Source organism: Chenopodium album, chromosome 22 (genome assembly GCF_948465745.1).
Source record: "Chenopodium album chromosome 22, dcCheAlbu1.1, whole genome shotgun sequence".
Taxonomy (NCBI): Eukaryota; Viridiplantae; Streptophyta; class Magnoliopsida; order Caryophyllales; family Amaranthaceae; genus Chenopodium; species Chenopodium album.
The window spans coordinates 9,318,443-9,337,858 of NC_137855.1; the positions used below are offsets into that span (position 1 = coordinate 9,318,443).

The window sequence follows — 19,416 nt, forward strand, 5'->3', positions numbered from 1 at the left end:
CTTTGAGAAATATTTTTAAGTGAACACTATTTTAGTATTTTTTTTTATTTTGTAACACCAATTGGGCAAATCGTTCTATTATTTGTGAGATATAAAATATTCTAAAGTTGCAGATAATAATTAACAGATGTAACTATTTGAATTTTGAAAAGAGAAGATGTAACTATTTGAATTTTGAAGAGAGAAGATGTAACTATTTGAATTTTGAAGAGAGAAGATGTAACTATAAATCTATAATTGTTTATAAATTAATCAAGAAACAATATACTCATGGAATTTATTAAATTTGTGTAGGATAAATAATTTCAAAATATTAGCCTTATATAATTTTTTTGCAATACATATTTGAGAATATTATGCAATTCTAGTCTAGTGTAATACTTCGTATATATGAGAAAATCTTTTATTAATAAAGATAAAATTATATACAAGAAAAAAAAAATAATAAATAAATAAAAGAGAGAATCTAGCTAGATATGATATGTACTCACTAACATTATATAAAGCATAAGATAATTAACTCTGTCATTGCCATCCTTAATAATCCATCAATGGAGATAAACCCAACAAAAATCACCCTCAGGCCATTCAAAGTCTCAGATGTTGATGATTTCATAATATGGGCAGGTGATGATGAAGTCATGAAACATTTGGTCACTTGGAAAACCATCACTTCCAAGGAAGAAGCCTTGACTTTTATCAAGGATGTTTGCATACCACACCCTTGGAGGAGGTCCATTTGTATCGATGATCGATCGATAGGGATGATCTCGATACACCCTGGCTCGGGTGATGATAGATGCCGGGCACACGTAGGGTATGCTGTGTCTAGGGTGCATTGGAACAAAGGGATAGCTTCAAGAGCTTTGAAGATGGGCATGAATCAGGTTGTTAAGGATTACCCTGATTTGGTTAGGTTGCAAACTTTGGTTAGTGTGGAAAATAAGGCTTCTCAAAGGGTTTTAGAAAAGTGTGGTTTTCTTAAGGAAGGATGTTTGAGGAAATATAGCTATGTTAAGGGACAAATTAAAGATGTTTTTATCTATGGTATTCTGTCAACAGAATTTCCATCAGTTGATCAATAATGAAATTGGGGTCTGGATTTTCCCTTCCTTTTTTTCAAAAAAAGTTCTTTAACATTTGTTAACTTGTCATCAGTTTCTGTTTTATTATGTACTTCGTATGTTATATCTGAAAAGTACACATAAAAAATACAAAGCATTACCTTAATTTCGATTAACTTATCAGTTTCAGTTTTACTAACCTAGCTTGGCAAAAACTTGCTGTTTTCAAAGTAACCCTTTCGAGATGTGCCTTCAAATTGAACAGAATACAATGCGACTACGCCAGATTGTAAGGATAATTAGATAAACACAACAGAAATATTTTTGAGCTTAAACCAAATTTCTGTACAAACCATTTTGAATTTCAGCTGCTGGAGTGCTATCAGCAGAGGCATATTTTTATACATTCCTTTAATCCTTTCAACAAATATGTATATTGATTTGTATAAACAAGGGAATACAATTTCTCAGGCTTGCCACTGACAGCTTACTGTTACATAATTACATTAACATGTCTCTTATCTTCGTTACATGAACTGTGAGCCCTTGATAGCAGAGGAACACGATTAGCAAGCACAAACTCAAATCACGCGAAGTATTTTTTTAATGCTCAGTGAGTTGATTAGCATACATGGAAATGCTTGTTTCACAAATCCATGTTAAATTTCACAAAATTAGGTATAGGTGTATATATAGACATACATATATACAAAGTACATCACAATATTTGCATCAGAAGCTATGCACATCTCTGTACAAAATTTGCGGCTGACATTCCCTTCGGACTGCTGTGGCTCCTGTAATCGAAATTAAATTACTACTTACATTGACAATGGAAAACTGCCCAGGATGCCTTTTATCAATTTTTCCTATTCTTGTGTTTTAGTATATTTTCTTTTCCCCTGCATCAGATTTTACTTTTGCTAACCTTATCCACAACTACATCCAAGAATATGAGATCTTTATTCACACTTGGCAATCAAGGCATTGAATTTACAGAAATCTCACGTTGCGTCACTGAACTTTGTTGGTCAACATTAGACGGGAGAGCAAGATGCTGCAAGGACTTCAGGGCTACACAAAGTTGTGCAAATGAAGGACGCAGGTTTGGCTCCCTGAAGAATTTTGACGTAAAATGAGTTCAAATGCATAAATTTGACCCTAAACTAATAGTAGAAAACAGATAGAGATAATAGAACTTACGTTTGCCAACATTCCAATATTATCCTAGCAACCAAAGGATCAAGTTCCTTGGAGATGTCTAGACGCCGATTCTGGAAACCCACTGCGCCCACAACTTGCATCGGGTTCATCCCACTCCAAGGCAATTTAAGTGTTGCAAGCTCCCATAATATCACTCCAAAGCTATATACATCACATCTGATGTCCAACCAGAACAAAATGTAACTCAGTCACTGTTAACAAGGGCATTTTTTATTAAGACTAGTGTCATCTATTTGGACATGTTCTCACTCGAAGCATTCAATCATATCTTCAATTAAAAGAAGAAAGCAAACATTCTACAGTAGCACTGACATCTTGTATGCATCTTCTGTTCTTAAATATGTGCAATATTTTGGCACACAAATAAGGTTTTGCATTTGTTTTTAGACACCTAAACGAGAAAGTGTGGCACTTGAGTAATAATAACAGGGAGGACCTTTATAAAAAAAATTTAAAAAAAAATCACTTGCGTGTGTGTGGGAGGGTTGGAGGGGGTGGGGGTGGTTTTGCAGATATATACCAGGCAACTTTAGCAGAGGTGAATTCATAGGAGAAAGAAATGCAATCAAGCAAGGCACTCACTTCTCATTTGAGGGTTCATTTCGAAGCACTTCAGGAGCCATCCATTCAGGCTATTACAACAACAGAGTGACTTAGTTAGAATAAGATAACATACATACCAAAACAATATTTCTTCAAAAAAAAAAAAAAAAGGTTTAACTTTTAACAGCCAGGTTCAATGCTCTTACAGTTCCAGCGGTTGATTTAGATGACAAAAATGTATTATGCTTCAGCCTTGACAATCCGAAATCACAAACCTGCAGTGAAAAATTCTTGTTACAAAAGAGATATTACTCTAGCATGCCAACGGGGGAAGAAAGGACATGACAGAGAAGGATTTTGAATTATCTCTAGAAGACCCTGCATGCATTTAGTTACATGGAGATTATCTTTACCACACTCAATTTCCCTCTTCGACCTTAATATAGAGAAGGCAAAGGATGGATAACATACAAGCCTTGTAAAGAGAAAACTTATTTTTAGTATAGAAAATAGAATCCTAACACTTCAAGGCAGTACCTAAATGAAAAAAAAAATTCAGTACTAACAATGCAAACTAAGGCAGGTAGGTCACAAAATAGTTCAATTCCACTAACACTTTTCTGATGGTAAAGCTTATCAATGCCCACATTGTGCAAACAGATATGAGATGAAGATATGAGTGCGTCACAAAATGCCAACCAAAATGTAGGATGAAAACGCAACTCATTGAAATTTCCAAATTACCTTGACATTCCAATTCTTGTCAACTAGTAAATTAGGCGACTTTAAATCACGATGCACAATTGTTGGTGTGCTTGTATGCAAGCAATTCATGCCCCTCGCCTGTGAGCAAGATGATTGTCAAAGGTATATTTCTATGGAAACCAACATAGTGGAAAGTGAAAGAACCATACCACATCAAGTGCCATTTTTATTCTACGCTTTTCATCAATCTGACAATTGGGACGATGAAGTATCCGGTACAAGCTTCCTCTACAAAACAGGGGGAAAAAAAAATCACACATAAATACACATTTTATTTAAAGCTATTTCAAACTGACATTCCCCTGTTTTAAACTGTTTCTGAAATGACATTCCCCTGTCTTAAACTGTTTCTGTAAACTGCCATCTTTGTGTTTTGGCTTCTGTTTCCTTTCATTTTGGTTTACAAGCTATATTGGTTCCTAGCAAGATAACCTTTCATAATGCCACGTATGTAAACAGAGATAAATCAGCAATACCTTGGAAGAAATTCAGACACAATTGACAGGTGCGGTGGGCGAGTAACGGCGCCCATAAATAAGACAACGTTGGGATGGCGCAATCTGCGCATTATACGAACCTGTGATTGATGGGTAATGCAAATAAATCAATTCACTGCCAATTACACGAACATATGAAACGCCCGTGATTAGCATTAGAAATACAGCTGCAAATCTATAAGTTTGACCTAACAAGAACAACAACAAAATTATTTAATGCATCTAAACATTATCTTACATGAAAAATAATTAAAGATTTCAACTCCAATTGTCCAAAGTTCAGATAAAGACAGCTATTCTTTGGGTGGGGTGGGGGGCTGCAACACAAACTTAGGAAGCACAAAGTTATATGGCAATATACTTGTTTAAAACTTTCACATGCCACCTTTAGCTTTCCCTTCCCTCAACCCGCCTCATAACATGGAACATATTGTACTAGTACTCTTACTGGAAAATAATTTCCTTGCTCACATATTTTATGTTTTCATATAGTGAGTGATCATAGTAGAAAGAGAAAGTAACAACTAAAGATGATATTTCAAGCAGGTAGATGTAATACTTGATTTTAGACAAAAGTAGCATCGCACTCACCTCTCTTTTAAACTCTGCTAAGGCAGCCCCAGAGAAATCCTGGTCCAAGAATTTCTTGACAGCAACTTCCTGCAGTGTAAAAAGTGCAATGAAAACTTTTAAGTTCTTGATTTCTCTGAGAAAATATTAAAGATGCATCCCAACTGCAACAAAGAAAGGACGACAGACCAACGCCATCATAATAGTAAGGCAAGACCATTAGCGTGAAAAGCATAAAGTTTGAACAATAGATCACATGTAGAACTTCTATCAGATTGATTTGAAAAACAATGAACATAGTAATATTCAACCCTAACTCTTGGGTTGATTTGATCCAAACGCAACAAAAAACGCCTTAACCCATTCACCCATTGATTTATGGAAACATTGAAACAACCAAAAAATCCCAAATTTGGGTATATCGGAAAAATCACTATTATGCATCCGTATAAAGTGGCAAAAAATATTACGGAGTATGTTTTCAACAGGGGAAAAACATTATTTTATCAAATTAATAGATAAATAATGGTCAAGTAAGCCAAGAACACCCTTCCCTTCATCCTTTCCATCTCTTTTTTTTTTTTAAATTGAAGCACTCTACATTCTTTAATCAAACAACACAAGCTTATCCCCTTCCTCTTAAAATTTAAAAAAATTATTTGTACCCCTCGCCAATTTTGAAATTTCATGGCACTTCATATAAATAAGGCTTGACAAACAAACCAACCAATGACTTGCCTCATTTTTATAAAAAAGACAGGGTATCTCAAATATAACATTGCCAACAAAGTCAACTTGTGGGATTAGAGACAGTCTGCGGGAAAGGGTGTGAGAGATTTTTGGCTTCTTTATTAATTTATCTTAAAACAATAGATATCCACATCATCAAAAGTACCATTGATATAACTTATTTTGTTTTTTGGGAAACCAATACTGGATGTACCTACTCGAGCTAGGATGAAAGTTCAATCAATTAAGGATTTAAAATTTGTGTCCGAAAAACCTCAAAATCTCTTAATAGCTTTGTGTTGAGGCGGGTAAAATTTAAAAAGCTGATATTCTAATTTAAAGATCACATTTGGTTCAATTATCTATTTTAGTGATACGTAAATTTTTGTCCCTTTACTCACATAATTACAACTTTCTCGCAAATAATGTGTATAATATCGACTGTTTAGTTATATGCTATCAATATTTTTGGGGGATGGGAAGAACAAGTGTGACATCCATAATGTATAATCTAGAAAAAACAAATACAGTATCACAAAGAATAAAATGTCTTCATTCATGTGTATGTCATATTGTCATAATGTAATAGTACACATGTACACATTCATAATTTTCAGAAGCTAAATTGCTATCACCTTTGTTTAGAGAAAAAACAGCCTCATCAAATGAGATTTTAATAATAATTATACAAAAAACATAACAACTCCACAGCAAATTCATTCAGCATTTTAATTTAGGCAAACAAACAAACAAAAAAAAGTAGACACTAGGCAACATTTGCTAGGGATTTGAATAATTAGTTGTAGACATCATTTAAAAAAAAAAAAAAAAAGAATTACTTACCGTGCCATTCCAGTCTGCATGGTAGACTTCCCCATATGAACCTGTTGTCCAGCATAAGCAAAAAACAAATCAATCGATGGAATGAAAAAAGAAAACTCAAGGAAGAGCATTCCACTAAAACAAATAATGAGAAAACAAAGGCAATCAACCTATATAACTCTAGGTTTAAACTTTTCCTTCAAATTAATCTAGCCAGGTATAGTCGAAACTAGAAAGAGATGCATCTTCTCCAACCATATAACTGCTACCACTTACCTGGAGAATTAAGGCCTAAATGTAAATTACAGCAAAGTCAAGAAAAGGAAAGATGTTGGAAGAGAATATTGAAGACTAAGCTAACCCATACAAACAAAAACGATATCTTAGATGAGCATGTAACCCAGTATAGAAAATTAATTAAGAAGCAATACTCCCAAATATAGAATGATAAACGATAATAAAAGTTTATACCTAATCCAATCCTTTCACCTATAACAAGGTCTTCCCACAGAATTTCACATTCACCCACATCATCAAGCACTTGATCAACTGCCTTTCCGTCAGCATCCACTGGTCTCAGACTAGAATCATTTAATATATATCCTGTTCCTATAAATCCCTCAGTTGTGCACTTGGCACCACCAGTACCAACTCTTTTGAATTCATTTCCCTGACCAAGAATGTCACCAGATGAGGTTGCTTCCTTCAGGGAATCTTTCATTTGGGAGGCAATCCCAAATTCCACAGGAAGAGGTTTATCATTCTGACCACTTCCAGGTGCAGAAGTTGTAGCAACATTAACAGAACTGTCAACATTGACATTTACACCATTCAGAATTGAACTCTCCGATTGAGAGCCATTTTGATGAACATTTTCAGCAGCTGATGTGCTGGATGTAGTTGCTGGTGCCATTCTGGAATCCTTGTTTCCATGGTTACTTCTTGGGAGAAGACTGTCAACTAAATCACGGTCTTTATTCCTGGGAACATAGTTGACAGCCTGATGGTTTTTCCACATCATGGGAGAAGGTGGTTTTCTGGAGATAGCATCGTTCCTAAATTTCTGGGACTCATCAATTTCATATTTGGGTTTGTTTTGTGGTGCAGCTTGCCCAGAAACCCGTAAATGGAATGGATTAAGTTCCGCAAAAAGATTTCTTGAATCATCAGTATTACCTTGATTATAAGGTACTACATTAACATTCAACCTAGAACCATCACCTACTGCAAGGGCTCCACGATGTGGTTTGAACAAAGATGCCCCCACTGCTGATGTTGAAGGCAAATCTAATTGACTGTTTGGGTTTGCTTGGCTGGAGGCTCTAGAAGGGCCAGCACCCATGTCATTGCTGGTGCTTGATGAAAAAGGCAATGAATCTGTCTTTCCAAAGACTGAATTCCGACCAAAATAAGAATTATTGTCAACAGGAGAGCCCCCACTTGATCCTGAATTAATGGGCTTCGGTCTGGCACAAGGAAATTCAGAGTCATTTGATGGCTGGACAGAGGGGATCTTATTTAGTTTGTGGTTGTACACTGGACCAGAAGAATCCTTCACACTTAATACATCAGCAGGTATTAGTGTTCCTGGTGCTGCCATGAGATCAACCAAAAATTCCCTGTGTAATTTATCAGATAGTTAAATGGGAAAAGGTGAAGACACAAGAGCTACTATGCATGCATCAGTTAATTATATGTTTTTTTTTTTTAAACCTAGCAGCAGTTCCACTTACATTAAAGAATGTCCAAGTCAAACCAAGTGCTTTTAGGAATTAAAGAACCTTTTCTAAGAGCACTTATAATACAAATTCAATTTATGCTCCTGTCCTCCACCATCCCCCACATAAACCACCCATGTGACTCCAATGATCCCACTATCAACACTTCTTCCTCAATGACCCAGCAAAAGCAAGTGGGAAGAATAAATCATGGAGAGAATAGTACGTTTACAGAGCTAATTAAAGAGCACTTGTAAAAAAAAATGCAGCTACTTAAAGCGCTATAAGCTCAATTTAAAGAAGCTTGAGATTTCTTTCAATAAATCTTTGACCTTGATTAAAGATGAGACTGAATGCAACAATATTGAATCCTTTTTTTTTTTGGGGGGGGGGGGGGGGGGGGGGGGGGGGGGGGTGTCACTCGACATATATTCTTCAGCTACTTTTAAGAGAAAGGAGGTCATGGGGTTTGGAAAGCATAATTTATCACTGAAATGAAGTCAGCAAGTTCATAGCATAACATAAAAGTACTATAATCCAAGAAGAACATTTATTTACAATGCACATGTAGGAGTATTTTAAAATATGGAAAAAATGATTGCATCAACAGCATACTAATAATTACCTATCATCAGCCATCTTTATTAAGTTGATCGCATCATCTTCATTGCCAGTGTAATGACTTCCCTTCACGAGTCTACATTTTATACCCACATTATCGGCTAACACCTACATGTTAGAAAATTGAACAAGGCAATTAAATTGAGTAAACATATATATAATTCCCACTTGAATGCTGATGGAGCATTGCTTTCTCTGCACTCAACATAAAAAGGGAAGGATGTCTTCGCAGAGTTGAGATCGATTTTATAATATAGGGCTCTTTATATTTTGTGTCTAGCAGTTCCTTATATTTTGAGAGATTCCTACTACCTTTACCTTGGTTTGCATAACTTCATGTACAGGTTTAATGTCAATTGAATCGAAGACAATTGTAATAGAATTAAATAAATAGATCACCAAGGTTGATCTGACATGGTGCAATAAAATCAAAAAACACATTGAACCAACATCAAGTAGACAATTTGTAATACAATCACTAACCTTAAAGAGCAAAGCACGATGGCGTGACAGGCCAACTCTTACAGAGCCAATGGGAAAAACACTTGTATGAAGAGATGTTCTCAGTTCTGTGCTGATCTCCATCCACTTTGCCAACACAATTCCTGCATCCCTAACCGGTCCTCCCATGTGTTCTGTAACAAGTTCAGCAACCCTTTGAACCAAAGTGCCAACCTCGGATGCAGGACAGTCTAGTGCAAAACAATGTGCAATTTGCTCCAGCTCCACAAGTGTTGGATCAATTGTTCTATTGACAATTACAGCCTCAAAACCGGAATCGCCAGCATTTGTTTCAAGGTCTACAAGAGAAGGCATCTTTCCTTGGGCTGTTGGATCCACTGAAATACCAAATATATCATAGAAACCATCGACCACCTTCTCCTCATAATCAAGTACATTGTAATCCTGGTAAAGCAAAATTTCAATTTCAGCACACCAAAAACAACAGCATATATTGCATCACCAGGAAAATAAACAAAATTTCACTATTAAGCACAATCTAGAAGCAAATATTCTGATATACAAGCAACTAAGCAAGAGTTATGGGCTTCCTTCACGTGCATGAATTTTGTAGAATAAGAAAGGTGATTCAAATTTGCCTAAAACCCAGCCTGACACACTTACCTTTACCCTTTTACTAGAATAAATTTGACAAAGGAAACTTTATACCTACTCCTTCGGATACCCAAAATAATAACCAAAGTTACTATCAATAGGTGCCCAAAAAAATATGATACATTCAATTTTATAGTTATTTACTCTGCACAACAGTATTTCTTAAGCAGCCCCTCTTAAATTCCACAGTATGACCCACCAGTCAAGACCACAGATGGCAGGGGATAGAGGATGAAGAAGCAAGGAGGTTTTGAGTGAAGTATCACAAAGAGTTTAGTTCTTAGCTATGAAGGAGCAATGTGATTAAAATTCGTGGATGGAAAGTGTACATTTTAAAATCACTAAGATAACCAAAATCCCTAAGATAACCAACGTCCCTACTATCTACCAAAAGCTAAATTAATTGAAACTAAAAACACTATGTTCATTAGGTCAACAAATACAAATCGTAACTTTAAACATAAAACAAATTACTACCCACAGTATAAATCAGGGTTGAAACTAAACATTTCATCTCAATCATAGTCCCAAGAAAAAAAATAGGTACTGAAGATTAATCTTCCTAATTGCAATAAAGTTGAATGCTTGCCAAATACAAACAAATTGGCAAATCTAATAGCTAATACTTCTCCCCCTCCCCCAACCTCCCACACCCACCCCTACCCCCCGGGTTTCATTTGGCAACTCCTTCCTAATGAGATGGTGCATCAGTACACTCTATATTCGAACAGACCAATAAATTTCGACATCCTACTCAAGCTAACTTTCTCCGAGTTCAGCAGCAACAACAACAAGATACACACTAACAGTAATAAAGATGAATGCTTGCCAAATACAAACAAATTGGCAAAACTAATAGCTAATTCTACTCCCCTGCCCCCGGCCCGAGGTTCATTTTGGCAAATCCTTCCAATGAGATGGTGCATCAGTTCCCTCTAATTCGAACAGACCAATGAATTTCGATATTGTACTCGAAGTTCCTCCAATTTCAGCAGCAGCAACAACAACATGATAACACTAATTATCCACAATCTCAAAACACAGTTCATTCCAACAACAAATTACACAAATTAAAACAACAAACTCCTACATTTCATAATCAATCACCAAATTCCAAAATCAAAATTTCCCCAAATTAAAATTAATCAAATTCACAAACTCACCCAAAACCGCCGCGACAAAGCCTCACCAGAATCCTCCTTATCTCGACCATTATCAATAGAATTCGACCTCCCCAAACTCAACAAAGTAGCAGCACGGATCTGATCATTCTCCGGATCATCTCGAAACTCCGAATTCGAAGCACTAATCGCCAAAGCAAGCTGCATCTGAAATTCCTCCTCAGACGAAAAATAATCCCCTTGCCGAAGATGATCATTCTTCATCGCCGGCAAGTTTCCGACGCCGGAAACCTGCGAATTTCCTTGATCGGTGATTACAGACTGCGATTGCACCGACATCGACGACGACGAAGATGAAGTAGAGGGTTGAGATTGAGATTGCGAAGACGAAGATGAAGTTGAAGTTGAAGATGAAGAAGAAGCAGGAATTAGGGTTTCATTGTTAGTACGATTAAGGTCATGACTTTTGTGAAGTTTCTTGAAAATGTGCTTCATTTTTGCTGAGTTTGGTTGTTTGTTCTTCGTTCGTTTTTTTTGGTGATGTTAATGTAGTTTTTATTACTTCGCTAATAAGAATGAGTTTGTTTGTTTGTGTAATTTGTGTGTTGTGTTATATAGTGTGTGGAAATGCTAACTAGATTTTGGTGATAGAGGAGAGAGAAAGTGTTAAGGAAGAAGTGTTTTTTTTTTGTTTTTTAGAAGAAGAAAGTGTGAAGAAGGTGAGTTTATTAACTTTGTTTGAGAAAAAAAAAAAAAGGGATTTTATCGCTTTTTGATAACGCGGTTGATGAAAAAAAATACTTGTATTTATAAATGAATACAATGTAATAAGATTTTATGCTTTTTGATGATGCGGTCGATGAAAATAACATTTATAAATGAATACTACATAAAAGTGTCATATGATATAGTGTACGGTTGTACGTATTAAGTTGATAACATTGTTTTTCTGGGTCAAAGGATTTGACGTGAATAGAAAAGAAAGGAAATGGTTTTTTTATTATGTTTTTATATTTGATTTTATAATTGACATAAGAATTGATAGGAAATGAAAGTCCATTTACAAAGTATTTATTTACATTAGGAATTCCCCTCGTGAGGAGGGCTTCCTAATGTCTATTTGACTATTTCTTCTTACCTTTTTCAAAAAAAAAAAAAAAATACAAATTATTTACTTTCCTATTCTTCTGAATTTTAGAGAAAAATGAAAATTCAAAGATGTAAAGCTAGGAAACAAATTTTTTCATTAAACACTTTCAAAAATTAAAAAATATCACATACATTAACATGAGTTTTCACTAACTTTACTGAATTTTTACCCATATACCAGAACTTGGTATACCAGCATGAACTACATATAACAAATAATACCCAGAAGGTGCAATATTTTTTGTTGAAGGTCCCATAACTCCTACATTAAACATCCCTAATGAAACCTGAGAAATCCTTAACATTCTCAAAACCACCATCCTTTGATTCATAGCTAGTGAGTGAGTTGTAAACGATGGTGCAATAATGTTAACAGACACAACATCGTCGGATTCATATTGTAGCACATTGAAGGTGATTGTAAAAGGTTGTTCATAACCAACCACTTGATCACCATAGATAATATTCGGTCTCATAGGAGCGTGTTCGGCTGACAAATAAGGTGGTGAATAGGCTTCTATACTTAAACTGTTGGAAATTCCACATTGGTGAAGTTATAGTAAACATGTGGGTTGCTTCCTCCTACTAAAACGCGACCATCTGTTAATAGAATGGCCGCGGAATGGTACATCCTAGGCCTTGGTGATGGACTCATGACGAAAAATCTATGCTCATTTTCTTTGTTTGGACGATAAATCAATGGAGTAGTGACTGGATTTGCTACGTTCTCCCATCCAGCAGTGCCTAATTCTGCCCCGTTTATTATGAGAATATCACCGGTTGGGAGGAGTAACATGTCCCCCATAACACGCGCTATTGGCATGTCCTCCATCTTCCAAGTAGGGTTCGGATTAGTGACTATTAAGCGTGCACAATTGTTGTTTGCGCGTACAAATGACCTATTTGACATAGCTTGTGTGAATGCCCCGTGATAGGAGCCACCACAGATCATGATCTCAACTTGGACGGGTTTATTCTCGTCTATAGGCAGGAGTACCGAAGAGCCTGAGCTAGGATAGTTGCGAGGATCTCCATCTGGAATGGGAGGGAACTCCTTAACTAGTTTGTTTTGAATATAGTCAAATTGTATAGCGCGAGTATTGGCAAATATGAATAAATCACCATTTGGTAAAAGGTGCACAAAAGGGTACAAGTTGTTTTCCTCATCATCATGAGTCTCCAAAAGGAAATCAAGCCAAAATGTTGTTGAGGAAGATGAAAATGTGTTAGATGTTCTAGGAAAGAACTCATAATTAAAAACTCTTCTACCACCAATTACTATAACACGACCATCAGGCAAAATTTGATTAGTTGCATACCATCTACGCTCTGATAAATAACTAGGGTACTCGCTCCAATCACAATCATCATCTCCACATGGTGTAATTGTACGTACTGCACGATCACCATCATTATATCCACCGGTTTGAACCAGGGTTCCATCGGGAAGGACTGAGCCTGAAGAGCACCAAGTGTCGGTGTTGACTGTCAATGGTCGGAAGGAATTAGTAGCAATATCGTATAACACTGAGTGAGCTGTGCAATCCATTTGAAGGACAATGTCGGAGGGGTCATGGCGACATCGTCCATAAGGGAGGGAGATATTAGAAGGGCCAAAATCAGTTCTATCAAACATTACAACCTTATTGTTGTGTAAAAGTTGCATGTGCATGGCTGATATGCCGATGTTTTCATGCAAGACTTGCCACTCGCCTAGACTTTGAAGGTTTGATAAGGAGCTTTGGCATTTCGCCGGAGAAAGAGAGGCAATAGCCAAGGATACCAGAAGAAACAAGATGAGCATGATGATGGATAGTTGATCGCACAATGTAAGTAATTGAATGTTTGGAAGTCTCTAGTTGAAGAAGTTGGTAGGAAAAAGTTGGAAAATTAGTATGAAAATTAAAAGAATGAATAAATTGTGACCCCTCTATAAATATCACCTCTGAAGGGCGCTAAATCCTTGGATTAAGCTGCTTTGAAGGATAGAGGTAAAGATTACACCTAATTCAAAGAATATGGTATCAATAAACCTGCTTATTTACAGACCAACATTTCTTTTAATTTATTATCCGCCAAAAAATAATCAAGGAACAACCACCCTTTAACAGCAGTTTTTTTTTATTTTATTTTATCTTATTTTGATAGTAGCAACTAGCAAGGGTTATTATACTCGTATTACCTAAAAGATTAACATACACGAACCAGTTTTACATAGGCTAAATACAAATATAGGCTTATGGTTCAACCAGCAAGAATAAGCCATCCAGCATTTTGTACTGCTTTATTAAAATAATGAATACTACCATAAGTGGCACCACCGGATGCTTAATACACAAATTTTATGCAGCTTGAATGCTTGATGGTAGAACAGGCCAGACCGATACGTGTCAAACTGGAGTGCTATGGCCTGACCAACTCAACCCTTCAGACATAAGAAGCCAGAATTAAGTAGTTTTAAGACCTGTAAACAGCCATAAGCCCATATACCACAACACCAGATAAATGAAATTTGAATGCAATAGATCATTGAAGCTGCAAAATGTTCACAGCAAAATTATAGTGAAAAAGACTATTGAAAATTACACAAGCACTTTCATTTAAACTCAATTATGTTTCAATATCATATATATCACTTCTCCAATAAACTACATTCCTCAACATGCGTGTATCATGCAAAATACGCAGTATTGTGTAACACTAGTGGATATAATTGGATACAAGAAAAAGAAAACCAATGCTTGGGGCTTAGGATGAGATCATTAGGTCCCAAGCTACTTGTTTCGGCCTTTACTCTTCCTTGAAACTTTAACCCATCCATCTTCAGCTTCTTCCATCTGCTGGTGTATGCCATTGTTTTTCTGTATTTCTGTGGGATTAGTACTTGGCAAGGACTCCGGTGTATCTACCATCATATTTGATTCCTCTTCATTCCCCATGTTCTCATCTCCTTCCTCATCGCTGTCACTTGCATCCTGTGACATGGTAATTAGCACTTCAACATGTGCGCTATAAAAGAAAAATACCTCTGATATCACAGTTCCTAGAATCCTAGATAATTATGATGGTAGCTAATACAAGTTCTTTCACCAAATATTATAAGCTTCTGGAAATATACAGGATGAAACATAATTGGGCATGGATTTTGATGTAAACAAATAATAATAATAATAATAATAATAAAAAAAAAAAAAAAAGAAAGAAAAAAAAAACTGCAATGAGACAGTGTAAGAGCAATAGTGAAAAACAGCCCATGATATAAAGGCAAAAGTCAGAACACTTCATTTAGTAATCATCTCCTCCCTGAGAAATAGCAAATGGTCCTAGAGCAGTTGTGTGGGTGATAACAGTGACAAGCAGACGTGGTATTGAAGTGGCTATGATTTTTGGTGGTGGTGGGGGGGAGGGGGGGTAAAACTAATTTAGTGCCTGTGGAGACGGTATCATTATCTCCAGGCTCAAGGTAAAATTATGCTTGATAAATGGAATGCAACAAACTTTTAAATAAAAGAGTTAATCGATGTTTTACTTGTTTAATTCCGTTTCATACCCGAAATCAGTGAGCCAAACACCTTCAAAGGCCTTAAATGGCAGGATTATTTGGGTGCTGCGCCACCAGACTGAATTTGAACTTGTATGCTTTTGACTATGCTACTGTATCCACCTCAGAGGGGTGGGCTTATTATTATTAATTAATTCTGATCCTTTTCACCAAAAAAAAAAAAAACACCTTCAAAGGCATGTATCTTTTTCAAGATGACGTCAAAAGGGAAAATACAAATTTCAAGATGATGATGATGCTATAAAACATAGTTCAGTTTCAAAATACTTGGAAACACCTTAATAAATATCAGAATGTTTAGAAACATAGTCAAGTTGCCCAACTTTAAACCAGTAGCCACGATACAGTTATACTTGTTCAAAGTAGAAAGAAAATTCCTGCAGTAGTGAAAGAAAACCAGAGATTTTGAGGATCCACCTGGAACTATTTGTCTTTGTATTTTGTTACCTACTAGATCTTAACTTCAAACTTTCTGCACTATTAAAGGAGCATTTTACAAATTAGAAGCAGACCTACCACGGCCAAGCCCGAGTAATCTTTGCTTTATCATTTAGATAAAGCTATAGTACTTACTCAATGTTAGAGATGATTTTTGGAAGTGAGGTTAGTTCAAATCTTGGCCCCTCCAATATTTTTGGCCAATATCCAATACTATACAAAAACATCATTATTCATGCGAATGTTCAAAATATCACGCCAACTGCCAAGTACCAATCCATATGCACAGAATACAAACCACAAACAACAATGCATTACCCAGATTCCTAAATTCTCTCATGAATGTATTTAGGAATCTAGATCCTCACTAACACAGAATAAACAAGATAGAAAATATCAATTACCTGTTCTACACGAGGAACAGTAAGTGGTTTTGTTTGCTTTAGCTTCTGAATTGATTGATAGTTGCCCACCAAACATTCTTCATACATAGCCATCAACTGATCCGCTACCTACACAATAAAGCCATAACTCCTGATCACAAATCTTAAGCATTTCGATTCGATTTATTCAATTTAGCATGACAATCATGCATGTAAATTGATTGTAAAATTGGGAAAACAATTGAAATACAGTCTATATTGCAATGAAGCAATCACCTCTGGCACATCGTCTTCTGCATCTGTATTCAAAGAATCCAAACCATCCTCTAACAAATCTTCTAATTCATCTATGTAAACGGGTTCTGAGTAAAACAGGAGGAAAAAAATCAAAAACAATACAAATAAATATATAATCCAAACATCAGAAATTCAGAATCATCAAAAAAATTGTCAATTTATAATATTAATAAAATCAATTTAACAAGTGCAAATCTCTCTAAATTGCTAAAAAAAAAAAAAAAAAAAATCAAATTTTAAATTGATCAAGTACTTATAATCTAATTAAAAGAAAAACATAACCAAATTCCCAATAAACCAAGCATAGATTGATGTTATTCATATTGAAGTTACCACTTTCAAATTCTTACTAAATTCAGAAATTAAAACAGAAAATTGAAGGAACTAACCTTTGCGATTAGGTTTATGGAAGAAATTGAAGATTTGCGAGGAAAAATCAAGAGCTTTTTGGTGAGAATGAGGGCCTCCCCACTCATTTTGTACAGCCATTTGAAGAGTCCACCATTTTGAGAGAACCAGTGATATTCCTTCTTGAAAGTGTTGAATTGAATCTGCTGGTAACGTCTTAATCTCCGCCATTTCAATTTGGTGAGCTCTCGATTGATGAAGATGAGAGATGAAGGTATAAACCCTAGAATTTGGGTGGATTGATTGGTGATTTTACTAAACCCTAACGATTTGATTTTCTATTGTTTTCTCTTTTTTATTATTGGGAGAATGTTGGTCGAAATTTTATATGGACTTCGGTGTAGTGTGTACATGTCCTATATTACAACACATGGCCCAAATGAGAGGAAGCACAAAATTATGAAAATGTCAATCGTGTATCGGGAATTCTAGAATCAATAATCAATCAATCAATCAATCAATCAATCATCATCAATCAATCAATCAATATATACTAAAAGACACACCAGCCATGACACGTGTCATCTCCTGCTGTGTCCATAGTATATTTTTTAAAAAAAAAAAAAAATTTATTTAAAGAAACAAATAATATGACAAAGATAGAGATATGAATATATATTCCCACCATCAATTATCTCACAGAATTAAGGAAACAATAATAATCACCAAGAAAATATTTACTAAATATACCATGATTATCCTAACATATATACAGTGATATATAATTATGCAATTTTTCCCTTAAAAAAAATCTTTGATTTAACAAAAGGAAAATTCAATTTTAAATATGCAGACTTAAGAAGGATACCCTTCAATAAAAGACTTAACAAGGATTAAAATAATAATAATAATAATAATAATAAAAGGTCAATAGACACACTAGCAATGATACATGTCAATTTCTGGTGTATCCTTAATATATTGTTTTTTAATAATTAATTATTACAAAGTATAGTTTATTTAAGGAAATTATTTTTAAAAAAATGTTTATTTTTGTCAACTATATAAAATGAGCAATAATATTTACCATTCTTATTCAATTTTGTTCAAAATATTTTAAACAATTTTTATATTTTATGCTATAAATAAATTAATTTGTCAAAAGAAAATATGGGGTAATTAAAATAACCGTGCATGGCACGGGAACTAACCTAGTTTGTTATATACATCTGGGTGTACTGTACACTCATGAGTATTTGTTCTTATTTTGATGATTATTTCTTATTTCATAATTAAATGAAGAACAAAAAATAATCTTAACTTAGTTGGATGTATGGTACACCCGGGTGTATATAACAATCTGGGATTGCGGGTGTAATTTTACATTCTCTCATATTCTTTGTTGCATGTGCCTATTAATTATTATGTGTATAGTACTATAGTATATAGGAGACACTCACTTTTGTATACACCCGGTTTTCAGTAATTTACTGTACATCGGGTTCACTTTTGTTAAATTTAGTTGTCAAATTTAGTGTCACTTTTGTCAAATTTATCTCAATGAAGCATAAATAACTCTTATATATGTCAGAGTAACTTTTGTGCGTTTTAGTGTAACTTTTGCGCATTTTATTGTCACTTTATAATGGATGTTCAGTAATTTACTTAACATCTGTTTTATTTAAAAGTTTGTGAAAAGAGAATGAGAATTTAGTTGGGTATGAGTCGATAAAAAGTCAACATGACTATTTTGGGATGGTTCGATTGGACATTTGGACATGAGTTTGTCTTTAGTTCACCATGGCATAAATGATACGCATGTAAACCATGATGGACATCATTTGCAAATCTTGTAATGATCTAAACGGGTTGACTCACGTGTCACAATACAATCTTATCGAGTTATCGGGCTATGCATACATGCATTGGCGGATCTATGAAGGGCCTGGGTGGCACCGCCCCCCCCCCCCCCCCCCTATACAAACATTTTATTTATTTATTTTTTATTTAGTGCCCCTCCATACTAAATATTCTACATCCGCCACTGATGTATGTGTCCCTTTGAGATAAAACATGAACCCGGTTAGACATGACTTTTCTTAGTCCACATCCTTGATCTATGCCAATTTTTAATGTGAGTGGGTGAGGCAACATATATTATAAATGATATACTCTCTCCGTCCCAAAATATAGTTCATGTTTTCCTAATTTGGAGATTCAAAATATTGATCCTGTTTCTATTTTTAGATAGTATGTAAAACTCATTATACCCTCACTTTTTTTTAATTTATTCAATGTATTTCCTAAATTACCCTTGAATTTTGCACATGCCTTATACTTTTTTCCACTTATTCTTTCTAACTTTTGTCTATATTTGTATTTTTCACTTTTATTGATGTACCTTATTTACTTTTTCCTCCTATTTCTTAAATACCGTAAAAAAAAAAAA

At 35.1% G+C, this 19,416-nt stretch overlaps 3 protein-coding genes and 1 pseudogene across 3 annotated transcripts; 1 reads left to right on the plus strand and 3 right to left on the minus strand.

Annotated features, from left to right (window-relative positions):
• The first annotated feature begins 542 nt into the window (after nt 1–542).
• Nucleotides 543–1,240, plus strand: LOC145606025 (uncharacterized). Its single transcript, XM_081662086.1, has one exon. The coding sequence runs from the start codon at nt 552–554 to the stop codon at nt 1,083–1,085; it is 534 nt and encodes a 177-aa protein (XP_081518212.1). The 5' UTR covers nt 543–551; the 3' UTR covers nt 1,086–1,240.
• Nucleotides 1,241–1,630: 390 nt separating this feature from the next.
• LOC145603657 (serine/threonine-protein kinase EDR1-like) lies at nt 1,631–11,486 on the minus strand. The gene is made up of 13 exons (XM_081659605.1): nt 10,833–11,486; nt 9,037–9,459; nt 8,558–8,661; nt 6,686–7,833; nt 6,236–6,276; nt 4,685–4,753; nt 4,073–4,173; nt 3,746–3,824; nt 3,576–3,674; nt 3,038–3,106; nt 2,871–2,920; nt 2,268–2,444; nt 1,631–2,179 (listed from the first exon to the last, which is right to left on the minus strand). Exons 1-13 carry the CDS (start codon nt 11,283–11,285, stop codon nt 2,044–2,046), a joined length of 2,949 nt encoding a protein of 982 aa, XP_081515731.1. The 5' UTR covers nt 11,286–11,486; the 3' UTR covers nt 1,631–2,043.
• A 608-nt stretch (nt 11,487–12,094) lies between these two features.
• On the minus strand, nt 12,095–13,743 carry LOC145606316 (aldehyde oxidase GLOX pseudogene; annotated as a pseudogene).
• A 790-nt stretch (nt 13,744–14,533) lies between these two features.
• LOC145605246 (uncharacterized) lies at nt 14,534–17,317 on the minus strand. The gene is made up of 4 exons (XM_081661286.1): nt 17,009–17,317; nt 16,599–16,684; nt 16,344–16,451; nt 14,534–14,914 (listed from the first exon to the last, which is right to left on the minus strand). The coding sequence occupies exons 1-4, from the start codon at nt 17,196–17,198 to the stop codon at nt 14,714–14,716; spliced, it is 585 nt and encodes a 194-aa protein (XP_081517412.1). The 5' UTR covers nt 17,199–17,317; the 3' UTR covers nt 14,534–14,713.
• Between the last annotated feature and the right edge of the window lie 2,099 nt (nt 17,318–19,416).

Coding starts and splice junctions, on each gene's coding strand:
- LOC145606025 (XM_081662086.1), top strand. CDS start 552: ATGGAGATAAACCCAACAAAAATCACCCTCAGGCCATTCAAAGTCTCA.
- LOC145603657 (XM_081659605.1), bottom strand. CDS start 11,285: ATGAAGCACATTTTCAAGAAACTTCACAAAAGTCATGACCTTAATCGT. Junction 4,754..6,235: donor ATGCAGACTGGAATGGCACG/GTAAGTAATTCT, acceptor TTTACACTGCAG/GAAGTTGCTGTCAAGAAATT. Junction 4,174..4,684: donor TAGCAGAGTTTAAAAGAGAG/GTGAGTGCGATG, acceptor CATCAATCACAG/GTTCGTATAATGCGCAGATT.
- LOC145605246 (XM_081661286.1), bottom strand. CDS start 17,198: ATGGCGGAGATTAAGACGTTACCAGCAGATTCAATTCAACACTTTCAA. Junction 16,452..16,598: donor CAGAAGACGATGTGCCAGAG/GTGATTGCTTCA, acceptor TTTATTGTGTAG/GTAGCGGATCAGTTGATGGC. Junction 14,915..16,343: donor CTGTTCCTCGTGTAGAACAG/GTAATTGATATT, acceptor ACCATGTCACAG/GATGCAAGTGACAGCGATGA.